The sequence below is a fragment of the Zootoca vivipara genome, chromosome 10 (genome assembly GCF_965207765.1).
Source record: "Zootoca vivipara chromosome 10, rZooViv2.hap1.1, whole genome shotgun sequence".
Lineage (NCBI taxonomy): Eukaryota > Metazoa > Chordata > Lepidosauria > Squamata > Lacertidae > Zootoca > Zootoca vivipara.
In genome coordinates this window covers 17,787,053-17,809,222 of record NC_142593.1, presented here as the reverse complement: position 1 = coordinate 17,809,222, position 22,170 = coordinate 17,787,053, and the positions used below count along the sequence as shown (strand labels likewise).

Sequence of the window (22,170 nt, the reverse complement as noted above, 5' to 3'; positions counted from 1 at the left end):
AAGCGAACTTTCCCATTGAAAGTAATGGAAAGTGAATTAAAACATCTATGTGACTGTAAGGGGAAGATCTGGATTATTATGAACTTGGAGGACGATTTGAACTTTAGAAAAAAGACGGCAGTGGACGGTTGCGAGGAATCCCCAATTTCTTGAAGCATGGGAACCCAAATAAAAAATTCTCTAGACGATTTGGCATAACATTCGGTTTGATTGATATATATATGTGTATAATTTGAAATAATGAATGTGATATAATTGGTTTTAATTGGAAAATTAATAAAAATATATTTTTTTAAAAAAAGAAAGTAATGGAAAATGAATTAATCCATTCCAGATGGGTCCGCGGTGTTCATAAACCGAAAATTCATAAACCGAGGTGTTCATAAACCGAGGTTCCACTGTATGATGCTTTCGATGTGCATTATGGGGTGGTGGTGGGAACTTTTAAAAGTTCTTGCAGCCCTGTTCACGGTGTTCAGTCTGGCATTGAACCTGCTGCGCAGTAATAAACCTTGCTGTTTTCTCCGGATTGTGGCTGGACTCCTTCCTTTTATACTCCGCAATGACCACAGGCCTTTGCCTGATGAGCTGGGTGGCTGAGCATTCTCGCACCCAGAATTTTGCCCTAACAGTTCTTTTTTTTTTCAAAATATAGTCCGGCCCCCCACAACGTCTGAGGGACAGTGGACCGGCCCCCTGCTGAATAAGTTTGCTGACCCCTGGCCTAAAGATATATAACATCCTCCCTGGGGAGGGCATTCCAGAAGCAAGCAGCTACTGCAGAAAAAGCCTGTTCCTGTTTTGCCACCATCCGGACATCTCATGGTGCTGGAACAAAGAAGGGCAATTCCTTTACATCTATGACATTTAGTACTAGACTGTTAGTGTGTTTGCTCCAAAGCATGCAAGCTAGTCATTGCAGAGGTGGTGTTAGAGCTCGTTAGTACAGCTCATAAGTTGCATTTATGAGGTTCCAGGTTCAGTTTCCACTTAATGGTTCTCCCAATGGAAGTGCTAGCAAAGAACTATGTCTGAGACTGAGAGAGGTACTGTAATGAGGCATGTGCTCATTCCTGTAATATGGTATAGTGAAGTATTTTTGAAACACACCAATGCTTATATCTCTGTAGTGGGATACTGAAGATAAGTTTTATAGGTATTCACGAATACGTTAGTTACATTTTTTTTAAGTCTTTCAAATGTGCATGAACAATTTCTGGTATAGTATTGCACAGGAAAAAAATCAGAGCAAAATATTCTGCCCCAAATCTATTTGATATTTCAGGATTATGATTAATTTTGCTGGTATTGAAACTTCAAAACCATGATTTCACTTCTTAAAACAATGTTCTCCATGAATAGCTCTGCCAATATGTTCTCAAATACTGCATAGAAATTACTGTACTCTTTTTTTGCAGCTCAATGTTATTTTTTCACTGAAGATGTCCCTTTTCTGTAGATATTTCTTAACTATGAGAAATAATTGTTAAATAGGTTTGCCAACACCATGGAAAGTCCCCAAATTTGAAACTGTTCTCTTCTGCATTCTCATTTAAGCCTTCTGCTTTCCATCCCATGGATTTCAGTAGTCAGTAACATATGATCATGAACAGCCATACAGTTAATTGCTTATGATAACCAAAAGAGGGGAACTCCAGAAAGAACTGCTGCCTCTTTTTAGACAGTTGAACAAAAACTAAAATAGCAAGTTGCCTAAGTTCACAAATGAAGTCCTAAACTGTAAGAAACAGATTCATGTTTCTTTATACCAAGACCTCAATTCAGCTGAAAATAGTCAAGACAAAGGACATTTCCACACAGTAGATTATTGTGGAGCTGGTACTGTGCATCAGAAATTCTGAGTAAATGTGCTTGGGTTATTCTGGAAATCCTATGCATAATAATACCGGTAATAATAATTTATACCCCGCCCATCTGGCTGGGTTTCCCCAGCCACTCTGGGCGGCTTCCAACAAAATATTAAAATACAATGGTCTGTTAAACATTAAAAGCTTCCCTTAGCAGTTAACACAGTGGGATATTTCTAAATAAACCATGCATTGTTGTTGTTTGTTGTTTTGTTGTTTAGTCGTTTAGTCGTGTCCGACTCTTCGTGACCCCATGGACCATAGCACACTAGGCACTCCTGTCTTGCACTGCCTCCCGCAGTTTGGTCAATGCCTTGTCGTGGCGAAGGGGCTTGAATAACTCAGAGAAGCTATGAGCTATGCCATGCAGGGCCACCCAAGATGGACAGGTCATAGTGGAGAGTTTTGACTAAACGTGATCCACCTGGAGAAGGAACTGGCAAGCCACTCTAGTATCCCTGCCAAGAAAACTCCATGGACAAAGACAACAGGCATATAAAACCATGCATAGGATTGCACTAAATAAACCATGCATAGAATTTTCTTCAACTGAAAACATTAAGATTTTAGTGACCATGTCACGTTGGTTTCAATGGTATATAGTCAGAACTACCTTTAGCTGAATTGGGAACCAGCTGGTTTTTTAAGTTTAAATTGAGGTTGCAATTCTATACAGTGGTACCTCGACTTACAAACGACTCAACAACTGGATTTTTCGACTTACGAATGGGGCAAATGGCCGCACGCTTACAAATTTCTTGACATCCGAACAGAAACCACGACGGTTTTAGATAGGGTTTTTTCGACTTACAATTTTTAGATGGGGTTGCTTCGACTTACAAATTTTTCTGTTCCCAATGCATTCCTATGGGAAATCACGTTTCCAATGGCACTTTTTGACTTATGAATTTTTCAACCTACGAAGGTGCCTTCGGAACAGATTAAATTTGTAAGTTGAGGCACCACTGTATAGCCACATGTACCAGAGAGTAAGCTTACTTACTGGGAGTAAGTAGATATGTGGAAGAGAGTGCTGCAAAAATCATTTCACTAACTTATACTAAAAGACAATTATTTTGGAAACCCACATTATTCTCTTTAGCATTTGTTATTAACTGGGATAACCAGAAAATGCACAGGACTAACTACCGTATATTCCATTTATACAACCCTTATTCTTCTACTCCACCGACCTGAACTCAGACTAACCCTAACCCTAACCCTAACTCACCACTTTCCCCTCACTTTACCCCAATACCTTCTCCTTGCCAGCATCACAAGGTCATGTCACATTATCTGGGAAAATATACTCTATTGATTTTAAAAGTTTTTTAAACTAGCTTTGCCTTACAACAATGCTCAGGACATATAGCACAATAAGGTCACTTCACATTTGTATAAGACTTAAAGCTAAATTCATAATGTCAGTTGCATCAGATGAGTTAACCTGACCTTTTCTGAAAATATATTCAAACTACAGTGACACTTAATATAATTACAATCCTATTTACACTTACTCAGCAGTAAGCCCCACTGAACACAGAGCTTACTTTTGAGTAAATATGAAAAAGGTTGCACTGTATGCCTACTGCATATTTCAAAGTGGCAGACTAATAGGAACATAATGCACAAAAACAGTTTGAACTATTTTTTTGAGTGTCAAGGAACAATGAGACATGCCCCAGGATTACTGGTCAGTTACTATTTACAAATTATCCAGAACTGTTGATTTGTTTTTTGGAGAAACAGAAGGCAGGTGAAGTGTTAGGGTTTGCCACACATTTGCCCCTGCATGCAAAGACAGACTCCAGCAGATTGAGTGGACGCCAATAGTGGATCCAGTAGTCAAGAAGGGGACTTCTGCATGTGCTGTTTAGGGAAATGACAAATTTGGGGGGGGGGGCAGATGAGGCTAGTCAACATGGAAAGGTAGCCCCATATAGAAGGAAAACTCTGATCCTAAACCTCCAATGCCTTGTGGTCATACTCATTTGTGAGAAAGTCTCCAGGAGTAAACTCTGAGGAACCATCTGTACTCACTGCCTTGTGGTACATCTTCAAGAGAAGAAGTCTAAGGAGTAAATCCTATACAAATCCAGAGTGGAGTCTGTAAGGCGATTGGACGGGGTCTTGTTTGCCTCCTTCCAGCAACTCCTGCAGCTAAGCTTGTGCCAAATGTATTGCTAAGCTCTCCTTTCGACCACATCAGGGAGGTATTTTTTTGGGGGGGGGGCAGGGTCTTATATCATCTGGGCAGCCCATGTTCTCCATACACGCTGCCTTGGTACTTCGATGCGGCTTACAGCAAAAGCAATGCGGGAGGCAGCAATTATGAAAGCCGCAGCAGGTGAATTCCATTCTCCAACGTTTTTTGACTTCACCCCCGAAGCTGTCCCGGGACAGACAAGATGCCAACCAACCAGGGTACAGGTCGTTTTGGGGTCAGACCAGACACAGTGCCATTCATGCAATTGCTAACGGTGTTTTGCTTCCTAGACATTTCTTAGTGGCATAAAAAAATGGAATGAGGAGATCCAGATCGAGAGCTTGGTAGAGAGTACGGTAGGGATACTTTTTAGCTAACTTTCCTCTCCAAGGCTTTATTTTCTAACAGCAGAGCCTAGCCGCGCTTCTTCACCAATTTGCCACGTTCATCCCTTTCACAGCTGAAGTCTTGGCTCTAGGAGCCTCCCTGCGGGAACAGAACACACCGGCTCCTCTACCACACCCAGCCCGACACCCCCACACACAGGCCGCCCTTCCTCACGGTCATGACGAATACGTGACAACAGCCACACCCCGCCATGGACGGTTCTACTGCGCCTGCGCTCCTTCCTCCCTTAAGCCGACGTTCCTTCCCGAGCCACCAATGCGCCTGCGCGCGGGCGGCTCGGGCTTCCGCGTCTTTTTGCTCCCAGAGGCACGCAGCCGCAACTGCGCATGTTCTGAACCTTATTCTCTACCTCCCTCCCTCCCTCGCTCACAGTCTGAGCGCACGCGTACATAAACGAACCCTAATGGAGAAAAGGAGGGAGCTCGCGGGTTGCTGGGTGAACCGGACGACGTCATGGTCGGTCTCGCTCTCGCGATGGTTCGATTCGCAGGAGAGGGTCGGTCCGCTATTGTAGGCTGAGATAGAGAGAGAGAACTCTGCGAGGGCCAGTAAGAAGCCTGTTTGAGGGAGGAAGTCCGAGCGCTCGAGAGGCTCCTCCGCCCGCCCCCTGAGGTCGTGAGCGGACGTTGCCTCTGCCCGCGAAGGGGAGGAGCCTCGGAGGAAGACCCCGCCCCCCACTATGTGCCACCGCCGCCGCCCCCTGCGGGAGTAGCCGCGGCCGAGCGGCTCCGGGTGCCTCAGCTGCCCTGCCCGTTGGCGGAGAGCGTGGGCTCTGAAAGCGGGAGGCAAGCCTCGCCGTCATGAACCTGCACCAGGTGCTGACGGGGGCTGTCAACCCCGGGGACAACTGCTTCTCCGTGGGGAATGTCGGCGGGCATCCCTTCACGGTGAGTCTTCCTCTTCCTTCTCAGCTCCGGTACCACCACGGCAAGCGGGTCGCCCCTCCCCTCAGGCCGCCTTTCCTCGCCGCCTCAGACGGCGCCCCTTCCCTGGGCAGCGCTTGGCCTCCCTCGGCCGGCAGGCGAAGAGGGCGCGCGGGCGGGCAGTTTGCGTCAGGGACGATGGCACCGGTGCGGGTGGGACGCTCGGCCGCCGGCAGGTGCCTTGTTGAAACGCGCCCGAGACCCGCCGGTTCGACCGGAGCCGAGCCTGTGTTTGCGTCGGGAGCTGAGCGAGCACGAGATCGGGCCCTTGCTTTGCCATGACGGGGCAGATCAATTCCCTTTATTTCGCTTCCCGCTGCAAGCATTTTTGCCACTGCTCTACTTTTTTTTTTGGTTGCAATAATGCGCACCGACGTGGTTCGTTTCCGAAGTGCTTGGGCGTAAGGTGAGTCGGGTTGCATTAATGCCACAGAGCCATTCTCCACATGCTCAGAGGTATCTCCCTTTATTATTATTAATTTGTATTATTATTATTATTATAGCTGCACTTGCTTTAGAGCCTGACGGTTCGAAACGTGTTCAGGGAGGCAGAGTTCTTCTTTTCTTTTGAAGGGAGGTCAAGGACAACTGGCCAAGACATAGGGCTCTTGTGGGCCCCGGGAACCATCTCGTTTGTCTTGTTTCTGAGGCTGTTATTGATCAGCCTGTCCATTGTGTAACTAACAATCGAAAACAACTGGAAGTCACATTTGAGCATGGTGTTTATATATTTGGTTTTGAGGTTTGAAATGCAGTACTCCCATTCTTGTGCAGTTGTAACAAAAAGTGTGTGATTGGGCAATCAAGACAAAGGGTCATGCTAGAAACAACTTTTGGGCATATACAGTCCCTTATGGCTTAATTATTAGTACTATTTTCCGGTCATCATCTGAGGCTCTACTTTATTTTCCCTTTCTGTAAGAGTCCCAGAGGGTGGCCTTTTCTGTGTTGGCTCCCTGTTTGTGGAATGCTCTCCCTAGAGAGGCTTGCCTGACACCTTCATACATATTTTTAGGTGCCAGGCAAAAATGTTTCTCTATAACCAGACTTTTGGCTGATTAAACATTATATGGCCTTTTAAATGTGTTTGTGGGAGAGGAGTTTGTATTTTAAAGTTGACTTGCTTTTGCAGTTGATTAGAATTGATTGTAAGCCACAATTCCTGCTTTATACATAATGTCAAGTTAGAAATTGGAGATGGAGAAACTGAAACAGTTTCTCCTTTTAGCTGTGTGGGAAAAGGAGTGTGGACTGCTTAAGTCCAAGGCTTTGCACGGGCTCCCAGAAGATGTGCAACATGTGCAACAGTAAACCATGATTTTGGGCTTTATGTGTAAACTGACTCAGCCCAGGGTAAAACTGCTGTTTGAAAACTGGTCTATGGTCACCTAGAATCATTTTTTGTACATTTCAACCTCCCTCAGGAAACCCTTAGTATAAATACAGTTTGATCTTACTACTTTCATTAGCGATTAGCATTGCATGTATATATTCTTTGTACTCCTGGATCACAGGTGGTTCCAAACATAAAATACAAAACAAGAACACAACATATATAATAAGACAAAAACAAAACAATAGCCCTCCCAGAGTTATGACTAATTATAATGAGAATAAAGCATATTTTGGTGGTATCTGGAAACATTTGTTCTTCATAACTTATTTCGTAGTGAGGCTTTTTCCTTGCGTTTTAACGCTACTTAATAGGATGGCAATAAAATATTTCTTGATATCATAGAGTTAGAAGAGATCCCAAGGGTCATCTCGTCCAACCCCCTGTGATGCAGGAATCTTAACTAAATCATACATGACAGATGGCCATCCACTCTCTGCTTAAAAACCAGCAAGGAAAGAGACCCCATCACCTCCCGAAGGAGTCTGTTCCACTATTGAACAACTCTGTTACTTGCGCCTGAACTTCTAAGCACGTTTGGTTTCTAGGCTCTTTCTGCCATATATCTCCTTGCTACAACATCTAATTATTTGAGATTTTGTCTGCATATTTGTTGGAATGAAATGGTTAGACTCTTACATTTTGTTGCAGAGGTAGACCAGAAAAGGCTGATGAGTCTTAATATAGTCTTTCAGAGTATTTGCAACACATGTTCTAAGACAGTGCTGGAAATTCTGAAAACGTACTGTGTTGATTCCAGTTGTTATACCATAATAGAAAAATGGGAAGTATTATTTTGGAATGTTTGTTCTAGACCTGCTGTGGTGTGTGTGATCTGTCTATCAATATTCAACTTCGTAGCATTTCTTTTTTGCCAGTACTGTGTACATCATCAGGAAAAAGTGAAAGTTTTCCAAGTTATGAACTTAAGTAAAACACAACTTATCTTTTAAAATTACCATATTTTTCCATGCATAAGACAATGTTTTAAAGATTGCCATAAAAAATTAGTAAAAAGGGGGGGGGTTGTTCTTATACACAGATGGTGAATGCACAGTTGTTGTTGTTGCTGCTGCTGTTGCTTTAAAAACACCACTTATCTTCTGTGAAGAAGCTGCCAGAACATTGTAGCCACTGTCCCTCTCAGGAGCCCAGCTTTGGTGATCTCCCAAAAAAGCTCAACAAATTTGCCCAATCTTGGGTGTTAGTGGAGCATGCTCTGCTGCTGCCCACACGTGTGCACCCCCCGCCACTCTGTTTGATGTTTCAATATTGTTTTCTTAATTTTGGGTTTAAAAAAATAGGGATTGTCTTATACATGGAGGTGTCTCATACATGGAAAAATATGATATATGTAAATTGTAGACTAGCTATTAATTCAAAGTAGTTGTAGCATGTGCCTTGGGAAATATTATATAATCTTTTTAATCTCCCGCCCTGCAATAGTTGTGCAATTTGGTAAACAATAATAAAAAGATGGTCTTCTGCATAATATTCTAAGGGGGGTGAAAGTAGCTCCACTCCCATAGCACGTGCAAAGTATTGGATTGGAAAAATAGCAAGTAGTTCTTAAGACACGTTAAAAGGAGTTAGAACAATCAGTCTATGAGAGAAAACAAAAAGTATACTCTTAAAATTAAAATTGTTAAATGCTTCAAATTTCCAAATCTAGCCATATATGAGTCAAACCAGTAGATCAACTAGCCTAGATTTATTTCCTCTGATGGGCAGCAGTTCTCTAAAGTCCCCTGCAGAATTATTCCACTACTCCCTGCCTTTCTACCTGAGATGGTTAACTGGAGATGTCAGGAATTGAAACTGGGACCTTGTGCTTGCTGAGTACTAGGAGACACCCTCCATTTTTTTTTATTATGGCACCATCTAGTAAAATTCTAGTTCTTCAAGGTCTGACAGGTTCTTCATTGTTTTAAAAATGAACAAATGAACATAAGCACTGTTTATCAAATAGTCCAAGAACAGTAACTGTCAACAGTTACTGCTTGTTGGTGTGAATTCAAGGAAGTGATTACATCAGTAGCTTGGGACATTTTTATCTTAGAGGTGACCTGGAAGGCCTTTTCCTTGTTTAAATGAAAATTCAACTATTTATTTACAGGTTTTCTGTTGTGAAAAGTTTCTAGAAGTAGGAAAAAATGCCGCTGGGGTGGAGGATAAGTTGACGTTTTATTAAGATTGTATCTTTCTCATAGGGAAAGCTTTCTCCCAACACCACCTTTCTATGTTGTTATGTCAAGGGATGCAATGAGGAAAACTGTGGGTGTTTTGTTTCGTTTTAAGCAGGGGTGTTGACCATCAGTGCAACTGGGAGTGCATGGACGTTGTTGCTGTAATATTATAGCAATGATATGCATTGATTTGTGTTGCTAAAGAAAGTTCTGAATGTCTTCCAGCTTCTGCTTTTCAGAGGGAGACTAAACATTTCTATTTTGCACCATCTAATTTAAGATTCATCCCTTAAATATAGGTGTAAAAAGGTAAAGGGGGACCCCTGACCATTAGGTCCAGGAGTGACCGACTCTGGGGTTGCGGTGCTCATCTCGCTTTATTGGCCAAGGGAAGCTGGCGTACAGCTTCCAGGTCATGTGGCCAGCATGACTAAGCCACTTCTGGCAAACCAGAACAGCACATGGAAACGCTGTTTACCTTCCCGCCAGAGCGGTACCTATTTATCTACTTGCACTTTGATATGCTTTCGAACTGCTAGGTTGACAGGAGCTGGGACCGAGCAACGGGAGCTCACCCTGTCACAGGGATTCAAACCGCCGAACTTCTGATCGGCAAGCCCTAGGCTCTGTGGTTTAACCCACAGCGCCACCCGCGTCCCAGAGACTATATATTGGCTGAAGCCCTGTGAAATTCAGTCACTTTTAAATCCCATTACTGTAATTTCATTAGGAAGTAGAAACATGCCTATTATCAGACAAGACCAAACATTTAGGTGACAGCATCCTTCTTTGATTCCATTTTTAGACTATTAAAAACTAAGACAGGTATTTGTATTATACCCAGCAAAAGAAAAGAAGTCCCACACACTCTTTTTTTGTTTAAGGTAACCTGAAGAAAAAAAATCTGATAAGCTCAATAGATTGCTCATTGTTTTGGGAAGTTTTACTTGGTCCTAGTGGAGGTATTACTGCACTACTGCTTTGTGGATCCCCCTCCCCTTCTACTTGACTAACGCAACTGCATAAATATTTTAATTGATTTCTGTTAAGTTTACTGCACTGAACAGGCTATTAATTCCTTCAGCCAATGTATTAAAAACTGTGGCTCAGCATTGGCAACATATTTAAATTCCTGGGCATCAGAATCAATACTTTAGGAGCCAGCATAACAATTTGAGGTACTGGATCCATGCAAAAAAGAACAAAATGCCAGCATTTTAAAGCGCTAGCATCACATTTTCAATGCTGGTCAGCAGCACATGCCTCTCGAGTTTGCTCCCATTTGAGGGCTTGATGGGGTGTGCAGCTTCAGAATGGGACTGAAGAGTAAGGAGTTTTAGGATTTAAGTGTATCCTTAACAAGTTGCTAAGCCTGAGCTGGAGATACTTTGGTTTTCATCAGTCTCTGCTATTTCCCTAATAACTTACTTGAGCAGTGGAATTGGTGGTCTATTCTCCTATTTGGAGACTGCCTACAGAGGCTTCCAAGTCTGGACATTTTCACCGCTCGAAAAATGCAGAGAACAAAACTAACCCCTGTATATGGCATTTATTGACCTGACTAAGGCTTTTGACACTAAATCGTAATGCCCTGTGGACTGTCCTTCTGAAAATTGGCTGCCCAGATAAATTTGTAAACATCATTCGGCTCCTCCATGATAATATGACAATCGCAGATAACAATGGCTCTCAAAGTGAACCATTCACAGTGAGACCAGGTGTTAAACAGGGTTGTGTTATTGCCCCAACTCTATTCGTTATTTTCATTGCCATGATTGTACACTTTGTCAACGGCAAACTCCCCACCAGAGTAGAAATCATATATTGAACAGATGGAAAGCTCTTCAACCTGAGCAAGCTGAAAGCAAAAAGTAAGGTTACCGTAACTTCCATCATAGAGCTTCAGTATGCTGATGACAACGTAGTGTGTGCACGCTCAGAGGATGACCTCCAAACCATCCTAAATATCTTTGCAGAAGCTTACGAAAAGTTTGGCCTATCACTCAGCATCCAAAAAACCAAAGTGCTGCACCAACAAGTAAAAATAACCCCTCTGCAGCGCCACAAATCCAACTCAGTGGTGTAACGTTGGAAAATGTTGATCACTTCTCCTACCTAGGCAGTTACCTTTCTACAAGGGCCAACATTGATGCCAAAATCCAGCATCGTCTGAGCTCTGCGAGTGTGGCTTCCTCCCGATTGAAGTGCGGAGTGTTTGAGGACCGGGACATTCGCAGGGAAACAAAAATGCTTGTTTACAAAGCTATTGTGCTACCAACCTTACTATATGCTTGTGAAACATGGACCACTTATAAACACCATCTCCAACTCCTTGAAAGATTCCATCAACGTTGTCTCCGAAAAATTTTACAAATCACTTGGGAAGACAGGTGAACTAATATCAGTGTACTGCAAAGATCACCAGTGTTGAAGCAATGATTCTTCAACATCAACTTCGTTGGACTGGTCATGTTGTGCGGATGCCTGATGATCATCTTCCAAAGCAACTACTCTATTCCGAACTTAAAAATGGTGGTCAACAAAAGAGGTTTAAAGACTGTCTCAAGGCAAATCTTAAATAATGTAGTATAAACACTGACAACTGGGAAACACTGGCCTGTGAGCGCTCCAGTTGGAGAACAGCCTTTACCAAAGGTGTCGTGGGCTTTGAAGAAACTCAATCTCAGGACGCAAGGGAGAAACGTGCTAAGAGGAAGGCACGCTTGGCAAATCCACACCGTGATCAACTCCTGCCTGGAAACCAATGTCCCCACTGTGGAAGGACGTGTGGGTCCAGAATTGGCCTCCACAGTCACTTACGGACCCATTGTTAAAACCGTGTTTATGGAAGACAATCTTACTCGGCTACAAGTGATCGCCAAAGAAGACAGAGGCTGCCAGTCTGACTGATTGCATGTTAAGAACTGTATGAGTTCCAGAAACACTGCAGTTTCTGTAGCTTTTTTACTTTTTGCTTCTCTCTGAATTTAGCAGCTGTGTCTAGTCTCATTACCTGGCAATACATATTTGGAGACTTGTAATGAGGATTTTCATACAGGGTTGGTCCTCCAAAGCTGCCCTGGAACATCTTGATAAGGTTTAAGACAATGCACAGCCCAATTTCTACAAGGGCTGCATTTTCTATGATATGTTATGATTATGCTCTTTTAACAAAGCATAATGTGGTTCCTGGTCAAAATCTTGTCAAAAGAGAGAAGGAGTTGGGAGCTGCTCAAACAATAATTGTTCAACACTATCTGAGCAAACCTCATATGCTTCTCCAGTGATGCTGTGAAGAGGGAAACCAAAAGTTTTCACTTCCAGATTCAGTTAGCCACAATTTATAACACAGCTGCATTCCTAAGAAGTGTTCTTTGTTCATTATATTGTGCAAGTACCCAAAATATAATGCTGCAGTTGCATTAATGCGTGATAAGGCCATAAGAGTTCTTCCTGTTAGTTTGCAGTGCAGTTTAGCAGTGTGTCCTTAGTAGTGACCAGCTAGGTGCTCCTGGAAGCTTTCAAGCAGATTATGATATAACAATCTACTTTTGTCCATAGCATCCTGTAATCAAAAGAGAGCCAGCATGGTATAGTGGTTAGCGTATTGGACTAAAATCTGGGAGACCAGGATTCAAGTCTCCACTTGGCCATAAAGCACATGGTGACCTTGGACCAATCCCTACCTATCAGCCTAATCTACCTCACAAGGTTGTTGTTGGGATTAAATGAAGAGGGGGAGAACCATGTATACCATCTTGAACTCATTGGAGGAAAGGGTGGCATAACAAACAAACAAACAAACAAACATTCATTGTCCCTAAATGTAGAAGTTCAGTTTTTTGGCCTACTTAAGTCTCTAGCAATATCCTAAAGGCAGATTAGTGTTGTAGGTACATGTGCAATGAGATTAACCTCTCTCAGGAGATTGCAGGAGCTACCGTATGTCTGAGTCTAGCTTGTTGTGATATTTGAGCCCAGGTTTATGGTTTGTCTCTCTCTAAGCAGACCATAAGTAGAAGCTAAACTTTGTTCTTGGCTTTGACTTTGTATAAGTGTATAGATGCTTGTGTTTGTTCACAAGAGATGTATTTTGCTGAATTTGTGTGAAAGTAATTATTGAAATAACTTAACTGTCATCCAGTCAGGATGTGTATGCTACTTACAAAGTGGCTTTTCTCATAGCAGCAGTACAAAGCTCTAATTTTTTGTTGCGGATGGTTCAGTGGATTAAATATGTGGCCACACATATAAACCAGATGACTAGGTAAATGGGTTTTAAGGATTAATTATTGAAATACACCTTCCTTTGATTTGTCTTACAAAAAAAAGACAGAGCAGTTATACAGTTTACTTTTTTCTAGGCATACGCATCAGGATGTGATATTGTGATATTGGGGACTGATTTTGAAAGATTACAAATAATTCCTGGAGCAAAGCATGGAAATATACAAGTGGGATGTGTAGATTGCTCTATGCAACAAGGGAAGGTAAGTAGCAGTGGTACTCTTGTTATACTTATCTGATTTGTTCTTGTAATATGTATTTTTGCAATGCCATCCTGTCTGAAGGTGATATAAAACTTTTCAAATACAGTACTTTTAGTACTAACCCTTCACAAGGACCTGCATGTAAGAAGACAGAATTATGCTTGCGGCTATTCTGCTATTTTAATTCCTCTGCTAGAGACTCCTGTTTATATTCTAGAGTCTGATACTGTACTGTGTTTTGAAGAACAATCTGGTCATCATTATGCTACAAGGTTCTTTGTGAATATGGGCCCAAGCCCACACAAAGGCAGGCACTTCCAACAGTGGTGGGTACATAGCCATCTAAGACATCTTGTGGCTGAGTTAGTACAGGTTTTTTTTTTCTGAGACTATCCTCTTTCTTTTTCCTGGCTATCACATGCTGTTTGTATGGGCAAGAAACAAACCATGGTTTTGATGACACAATACAGGGCTTTGCTGTTTGTTGTTCCTGGCATAGCCAGGATGGGAGGAAAGTGAAACGAACGTAGAACAGCATGCAGCAGCACTCTGCTGATATGCATTAAACCATAGTTAATATTTAACTGTGTTTGAATATGACACGTGAACCATGCCAGCATCAAAACCTAGCACCTTGGAGAGAAGTCTTGAATGAGAAGTCTCTTCATGCTACTTCAGATGTCTGCAGGAATGGCTGGAAGGTTAAGAGATGGTTGTATAGCAGGAGACACACATAGTAATTTACTGTTGTACGTGAAACTTAAAACCAATTTTAAAAATCAACTGAGAGTTACCTTGAAACAGATTTCTTGATGATCTCTCTTGGCTCTCTTGATGTTTAAGACACTATCTTAGGACTCCGTATTCTCTGTTTTATCCAACATTGCTTTCTCCTTTGCTGATAAGGTGTGTTTGATTTTGCTCATGCACCCACTCTCTGAACTTCCTGCCTTTCTTCTTTCTATTTCTGAAACTGCATAAGGATAGTTACAGGTAGGTAGCCGTGTTGGTCTGCTGTAGTCGAAACAAAATAAAAAAAATTCCTTCCAGTAGCCCCTTAGAGACCAACTAAGTTTGTTCTTGGTATGAGCTTTTGTGTGCATGCTACTGGAAGGAACTTAAGTAAAACACAACTGGAAGGATTTTTTTTATTTTGCATAAGCATAGATCATGAAAGGAAAATAATCATCCTTCTGTTAGGAAAGGTGTGAATTTAAGCACACTACCAAATTCATAAACTTTTCCCCAATAAGACGTCTCTTCACAGTTGAGATCCACGTGAGAATGAAATACTGGAGATTATCAGTTTCTTTATTAAGCGCGAAATACCTTTCTGCCTTCTTATTGCATTTACTACTCTAGATTTTGTGCAGTTCTGACAGGATTCTAGTTGTCATTTTTAGGCCATGTTCATGTGTACATTGCTTTGCCTTGTAATTTGTTTTTGTAATAGATTTTTAATCTTGAATCTGCATCTCACTGCATTTTTCCAGAATTTCTGCAAAAGTAACATTATAAAGTTTTCTTTTTAAAAAAATTAAGACCTGTCCATGAAAATAATAGTGCATTATACATAATACTATATATATATATATATATATATATATATATATATATATATATATATATATATTATTGTGCATGAAAGTGGAATATGGTTCTGACAGATGATAGTTGAAGTTAAAATATTGAAACTTCTTTTCATCAGTTTCCCCTACGTTTTTTGGATCTGCTTCTCCAGTACCATGCAATATGTAAAATTATGATTATTTATGTCTCTGTTATTGCCTCTCATACAAATATACATGAGTGGTTTATCTTTGCTTTTTTTTTTACCTTTGCTTGTCTTTAATCCTTTCATTCAGACTGACTGAGGGTTTTTTTTTTCTTTTTTTGCTTTAGATTTTAAAATGTTCCTGACATGTTAACATCTTGTATGTATTCTTTTTCAAAGAACTCTTGACACCCAGGATTGCTGAATTCTGATCTGAATCACACATTTCTTATCATGTTTCAGAGTATCTTTTACACACATATCACTTTCTCACCCCATTTAAAATACATGAACCATATAAATTGAACAAATGTAATTGTGCATTTTAGCTCCCAGCCTCAGGGTAATTAGATATATTGTGAGTCTTAACAGAGCTATATGTAGCCATTTCTAAACAAATGAATATTATGTATCTTCGGAATAACTTAGACAGTTGCCATTTCTGTGATGGCGACTCTTTGCGTGGAGAATCAAAGACATTTATGGCTATGGAAGGAAAGTAACACAACCTGCGAGTAAATACAAAGTAATTTTAAAATGCTATTTGCTTTAGATTGCAGCTTCTTATGGGAATGTGATTTGTATATTTGAGCCAGTTCAACACCTAAAACAGAAGAGTAGTCATCATACTGTAAGTGATTTATCTATTCTATCTTTGCTAAGCATTTGCATTGTGAATTATAATTTATTTGAAGTCATGGAGGGAACATGTTCTAGGTGGTTTCCCCCCCCCCCGGAGGGAACAGAATTTTTTGGGAAAAAGTGGGAAAATGCAATACTTGGTTTTTTATGCACTCTTTAAATATCAAAAGTAAATTTATTACTTTAGGAACATAAAATGCATTATGTGTAACTGTTTACCATAGAATTATTGTTTCTGGTATATTGAAAGTCCAGTATATGCAGGCAATAATTACACATTTAATTTAATTTTTAAAGTTTTTGTTGCAAATGGAGCTACAAGCTGCTGAACTGTAAGAAACTAGCATCTATGTGGTTTTGCCACTTTATGATGAGCAGGCAAAAAACATAAAAAACAGAAACCATCAAAATGGTAGTAAAACAATACTATTGAAATCAACTTCTGCATTTTCACATGCCAGTTTATTTCTTGATTTGGTGCAAGTATTTCTAGACATAGGCCAGTTTCTTTCGTGTGCTGTAGATTTGATGCAGGTATTTCCAAACACAGAGCAGTTTCTTTCAGATGTGCCGACTTGCTTACTGGCCTCTGAGAAAGTAATGGGAGGGCAATGACCTTCCCAGAGCCCCCGGGGAGCAGTCCTCTGACTCACTGGGGTGGGGTGGGGTGGGACGGTTCCTGGGGTTCCTGACTTCGAATATTTTCCCCTTTGCATGCGGACTCCTCGAACAAAACTCTTGTGTAAGTGTTGGGCTCATTGTAATGAAGTTTCAGTTTCAGCTTATAGAACTGAACTTTTAGAACTTGTCATTGATATCTCAGTTACAGTATTTGGAAATATTATCCAATAGTTGCTGAAGGAAGTTTGGCAGATCAGTCTTCTGAATTCATTATGCTTTAATTGACAACTATGCCAACTGAATATAAGTGTTCAGAAACCATTTCTATTGCATTTGTGTTTGGTTTTTAGGGATTGCATTATCAGTGGCAGAAGTCAGATCAAATTTTACTGGAAGATGCAGTGCATAACTTAACATGGGATCCGACAGGTAAATACAGAAACAGTTGAATGTTTGCCTTTCTTTTTTGCCTGCCTTTCAGGGAATTATCTTGTGATAATAATAATAATAATAATAATAATAATAATAATAATAATAATAATAATACTTGTAATTCATATTTAGGCATGTTTCTATGGAAGGAAGTGTTGTGTTGGGCAGAGCAATCCTGTAGTATGGAGGTGGGGGAGTATATGTAATAGATGAAGCATCCAATCGTATGCTTCATTGCTATTATTATTATTATTATTATCACTATTATTATTAATTAAATTTGTATACCACCGTAGATTTCAGAACGGTTCACAACATAAAATTCATGCTGGTTAGGAATAATAGGGCGTGGCTAGAGGGGAAATAAGTGTGTTAGCTGAAGGACTGGCATAAGTCACCACCACCACCCCAATCCCAGGGGTATGCCTGGGGAGTGGGTGTGCTTTGAATCCAGGGGAACCCGAGCCTCCCCTGAAGTGGACCTCCCTGTTTATTCTCAAGTACCCTTCTTTTCCAAGTTTCCTCTCAAACCACACACCCCAAACTTGGTTTCTGTTTTCCTGTAACTGAATGACTTGAATATATGTTGAGGCTTGTGATACTTTGCATAATTGATTATTTTTTCTGCTTGGGGGTGGAGGAATAAGAGACATTTATATGAATGAATTGGGGGGCACACACGTTTAAATAGCATAATGGGGGTCGGACTAGATGACTTACGATTCTATGGAAATTTGATATAAACAGAATTGCTTTTCAGTCATTTCTTACGACACGGCCCCCACTTCCTTAATCTTAGAATTCACATGCTACTTTTTAATATATATATTTTAGTTTGAAAGAAATTGACCAGGACAATGCATATTGCTCATCTGGCTTGTGTTGCAGGATTCCTAGCAAACTCAAAGCCTCATACCCCCCCCCCCCGCCCCAATGCATGATACTGTGCAGTTAAGGTTTCAGTGTATCTAACTTATAATTAGCCAACATGGTCCCCAGAAGTTGTTGGACTCGGCTTTGACCTTTAGCTATGCTGGCTGGGACTGGTTGGAGCTGTGACATCTGTCTACTCTGATCTAGAGGTTCTTCCTACTATCCCTTACTCTTCGTCTGGACACCAAAAAGCTGTTCTTTGACTAGTTAGCAAGAGTTGAGTGACATTGAGCTGTCATTATTCTTTCATGCTTCCAAATCCTTCTGATCTATCATTCCTCATGTATGTGTCTGAGTTCCCAACATCCCTTAATGCTTACCCTCCTAAAGAGAATCCTTTACGCAGGCCTTCCCCACCTGTTCATAAAGCACTTGGCAGTTAAAAATGGAATTTTACTAGCTGAGTCAGTGTAGTCAGAGAAGCTGCTGAAGTACTGTACGGTACCTTGCTGGTAAGTGAAGCTAGATCGATCTCTTCCCTTCCTCCAGGCAACAATTAATAAAGATGGAATTCTGATAGCTGGATTGGCATGCATATTTTTGCCAGTTGACTTCTTGCCAATTTGCCATCTTACAGGACAGTTGCCAATTCTAGTCTTTGTGTATGCAAATGAAGTGGTTTAATTATGAGTAGTTCAGATTGATCATCTAAATCTTTATAGATTCAGGTGTATATTTTAGAGTATATAGTTGGTTTATAGTTATATTGTTTGTTTCAGTTATTTCAGAGTCTATAGTTTGACTTTATCTACTATTTTCTATTCTAATTTATGTGTATACATTTTCAAAATCAAGGCTCCCGTCTATTGACGGCTTGCAGTTGTTTGCAGCTTTGGTCCAATGTCAATTATGAAAACCCATCGGAAGATGAAAATCCTGAAAAAACAGAAGCTCGGAATTGGAGAATCATTTGGCAGTGCAAGTAAGAAATATACTATGACTAATTTACACTTGTTTTTGAACCTCCAAAGTAGTATATTTAAATGATAAGTATACAGCAATTCATATATATGTGTGTGTGTACTTTTTATTATCTTATTATTACAACACAGAGACTTAAAAAAAAATACAGATACAAAACAAATAATAAACGCATATCCATATTTCAATTCTTATTCTTTTCTAATTGACTTCCTTTGTCCTCAATGCGGGTCTAATTTTATATTTGGTAAACTGAGAAAGAAACAAGAAACAGTATACTGCAATTCAGTTCATTCGGTGTGAGCCAATCATTGTATGTTGTTCCCCAGATTAAAATGTGTTATATATGAGATACTTTCCAAAATATGTACAGTAGTAGATGTTCCATCTCTACAACATAGAGCATATGGAAGTGCTTATGAATATTTAGTGCCCTTTTACTCTTGAGAAGGGTCATCCAGCATAAATAAAGCAAACAATGCAAATGTTAAGAAGTGAAACAGGGTTTCAACAGCTTTGTAATTACTAAGTTACTAAGTTTTATAATTGTAAAACCTGTGTTAATGTTGTAACTTTGTTTTTGGTAGGTGAACAGCCAAGTAAATCACATAAGTTGTTTCATCAGTTTTGCAATTAATCATCTGCAACTAAAACAATAATAATTGAATTTCAAATAAGCGATTTTGTTAACTCTAATATGGAACTCAAGTTCAGTTTTATTACGTTTTTGAGGTATCAAATAGCAACCAACATCTTTTACCCCTTTTCTTTTCTGCTGTTCACAGAACTGCATCTGAAGTTCAGCTAATGAAGTTTTCACCAGATGGGGAATTTTTTGCTACCGCAGGAAAGGTAAACCAGTTTCATAGGATCTGAAATATAGTTCTTATTTTAACCTAGCCTTTCTGCATATAGCAGAGTACTTACATTAAATATACAATAAAATATTTTTGAAAATAAAATAAAATGAAAAGAACCAATAAAACCAGGGATACAATGTTGATATTCTTACACACACATTTTAAATCATTTTCCATCTCATGTGACTATAGAAGAGGAGGGGAGGGCAGTTCATAGGTACTACTATCTTGGCTTCCACTCAGACCAAGGTGACAGAGGTTCTGATTTGAGAGTAAAGAAGAGATCTTTTTACAGGGAGATTAAAGGTACAGGCTCAGGAACAAGCATAGTATCATAACAGTCTCAGAGCTTGGACTAGGCAACAGGAATGACAGGACTAGCTGGGCTAGGAGCAGTAGTCCTGAGTCAGAGTTCAGGGCAAGAAACTCAGTTGTCCCAATGGGTTAACATGACCACCACCAAGCTTTTAAAGGCAGGGCAAAGCAAGCTTAGCTGTGAGACTCCTATGTTCAGCATACAGACACAGTCATAAGTGGTTAACAAGCCAAGGATTGGAAAGTTGTAGTCTACATAGCTAATTGGCTATGTAAGTCTGTGGTTTTGCGAAAGCCCCTATCTTCCCAAACTCTGCTCATCCATAGAGCAACTGTGGTGCTGCAACAGTGTCATAAATCCCTTAAAAGAAGAGCAAATTACAGATTTCACAAACCATAATTTAGTTTCCTCCAAGAATATTAAGAATAAGTCATACAATATAATTTCCCATTTTATGTTGTGGACCCCCCTGCTTTCTTCAGATGAAGAGTGCTATGCAAATTTATAAATAAAATAAATTGCTCGTTATAATAAGTCACCCTTATAAACTTAATTTTGGACAAAAGATCAGCTAACTTAAAATCCAGTGTGATTTTTTTTCTCTTAACGGATTTCACAGTTCTTGTGCTCTTCAGATGAATAATCATCAGCACAGAAGCATAATATTGCAATAACATGGTGATCTGTTTGAAGCAACTAACACTTCCCCTAAGGCCTAAGATGCAATCTTGTGATGCTTGTTTTTCAGACAGAATGACTTTCTGTGGAATTGACATATTTGGCTACAGTGCCAAAATTAAGGGAAATGGGTAGCTGCTATTTATTTTTGGATGCCCATTTAAGAAAATACTTTTTAACATTTACAGTAGTTGCTCTAATACAGGGGTACCCAAACTTTTTTCAAAGAGGGCCAGATTTGATTAAGTGAACATGCGTGAGGGCTGACCAAAGTTGTTGAGCTTTTTTTTTACAATTTTACCCCAAAGTTGTGGTTGAGCTTTTCTTAGGATTGAGGATTAAAGTTGTTGAGCTTGTGTATTTTCCTCGCTGGATATTCATCTGTTGATTTTGACTATCCATTAGGGATGGCTTCAGAAAGGGGACAAAGTAGCATCCTGGTAGGTGTTTTAAATGTACAACACCCAAACCCAAATGAGGACTTGTTTCCTTTGAAAGAGTCTGGATTCAACTCTTACATAGAACTTTTCTTAGGATTGAAGTTGTTGAGATTTTTTTAGGATTCTACCCCAGTACATACCGTATACTGCAACAGGGGCCGGATTAGGCTCCCAAAATGGACTTTGGACATACCTGCTCTAATAGATATATTACCTTAGCTATTTTGTATGCCTTCATCCCTGCAAATAGAAATATGCCTGTTTCTGTTCATTTTCTTTTAAAAACACATTTATTTGAATTATTTGCAATACAAATATACAATAGTAAGTTAGTAAAAGGATAGTACTGTATAATACAACAGAAATATGGATTAATCATATATAGTTAGTTGCCAGCTAGAACCAGTGTTCATAAATCTTAACTCATGTTGCTTATTCTAGTCTAAAATATCATGTGCAAATTGATGTAATTCATTGTACTATTCTTTTAAACCCCCCTCCCAAAGAATTTATGCATAGAATCCAGCATTACTCAAACAGACTTCTGCTCATGCAGACTTCATCTTCCTCTCCAGTCCCTGTGCACCCCCAAAATCAGAGTCCCCAACCCCTTTGGAGCAAATTGTGAGGACACAAAGAGAGCTGCAGTGGGGAGGAGGAGAAGGTGAAAGTCTCATTGCGAGAGCTGAAGTTTGTACTGTCTGTGCATGGAACATGTTAGATACAGGCCTATGAATTTATTGTGCCTTGAACTCTTACTATTCTAATAAAAGATAAACGACATAAATGTCATAAAAGGTTTATTGACTATTGTATCTATGCCAAAAATACAACGTTCAGATGGGTCTTTTATCCATTCTGTATTCTTAATGGAGATTAAACCTTCAGCAATAATATACTGCCTTATCTTATCTTATCTTATCTTATCATCTTACCTTAAATTAGCTCAGTGTAAAGGCATCCAGATATTTTAAATCTCTTTCTTAAATTATGTTTCTACTGGAGGAGAATTATTGAAGCTTTTTTTTCTTTTTTTCAATAGCCTAATGATGTTTATGCATTTATTGAGTTAATTCAGT

At 40.0% G+C, this 22,170-nt stretch overlaps 1 protein-coding gene across 7 annotated transcripts in view; it reads left to right on the top strand.

The window, feature by feature from the left end:
- Positions 1–4,972: 4,972 nt before the first annotated feature.
- DMXL1 (Dmx like 1) overlaps positions 4,973–22,170 on the top strand; it is a 70,799-nt gene continuing 53,601 nt past the window's right edge. For 6 of the 7 annotated variants that reach the window (XM_060280148.2, XM_035099581.3, XM_060280147.2 and 3 more), the window contains exons 1-6: positions 4,973–5,369; positions 13,349–13,474; positions 15,802–15,879; positions 16,862–16,940; positions 18,672–18,798; positions 19,583–19,649. In XM_060280148.2, coding sequence (XP_060136131.1) covers positions 5,283–5,369; positions 13,349–13,474; positions 15,802–15,879; positions 16,862–16,940; positions 18,672–18,798; positions 19,583–19,649 — 564 coding nt within the window. In that variant the 5' untranslated portion in view covers positions 4,973–5,282. Of the gene's footprint in view, positions 5,370–13,348; positions 13,475–14,157; positions 14,224–15,801; positions 15,880–16,861; positions 16,941–18,671; positions 18,799–19,582; positions 19,650–22,170 lie in introns of those variants that run through there. The other variant, XM_088652977.1, reaches the window with a different exon arrangement.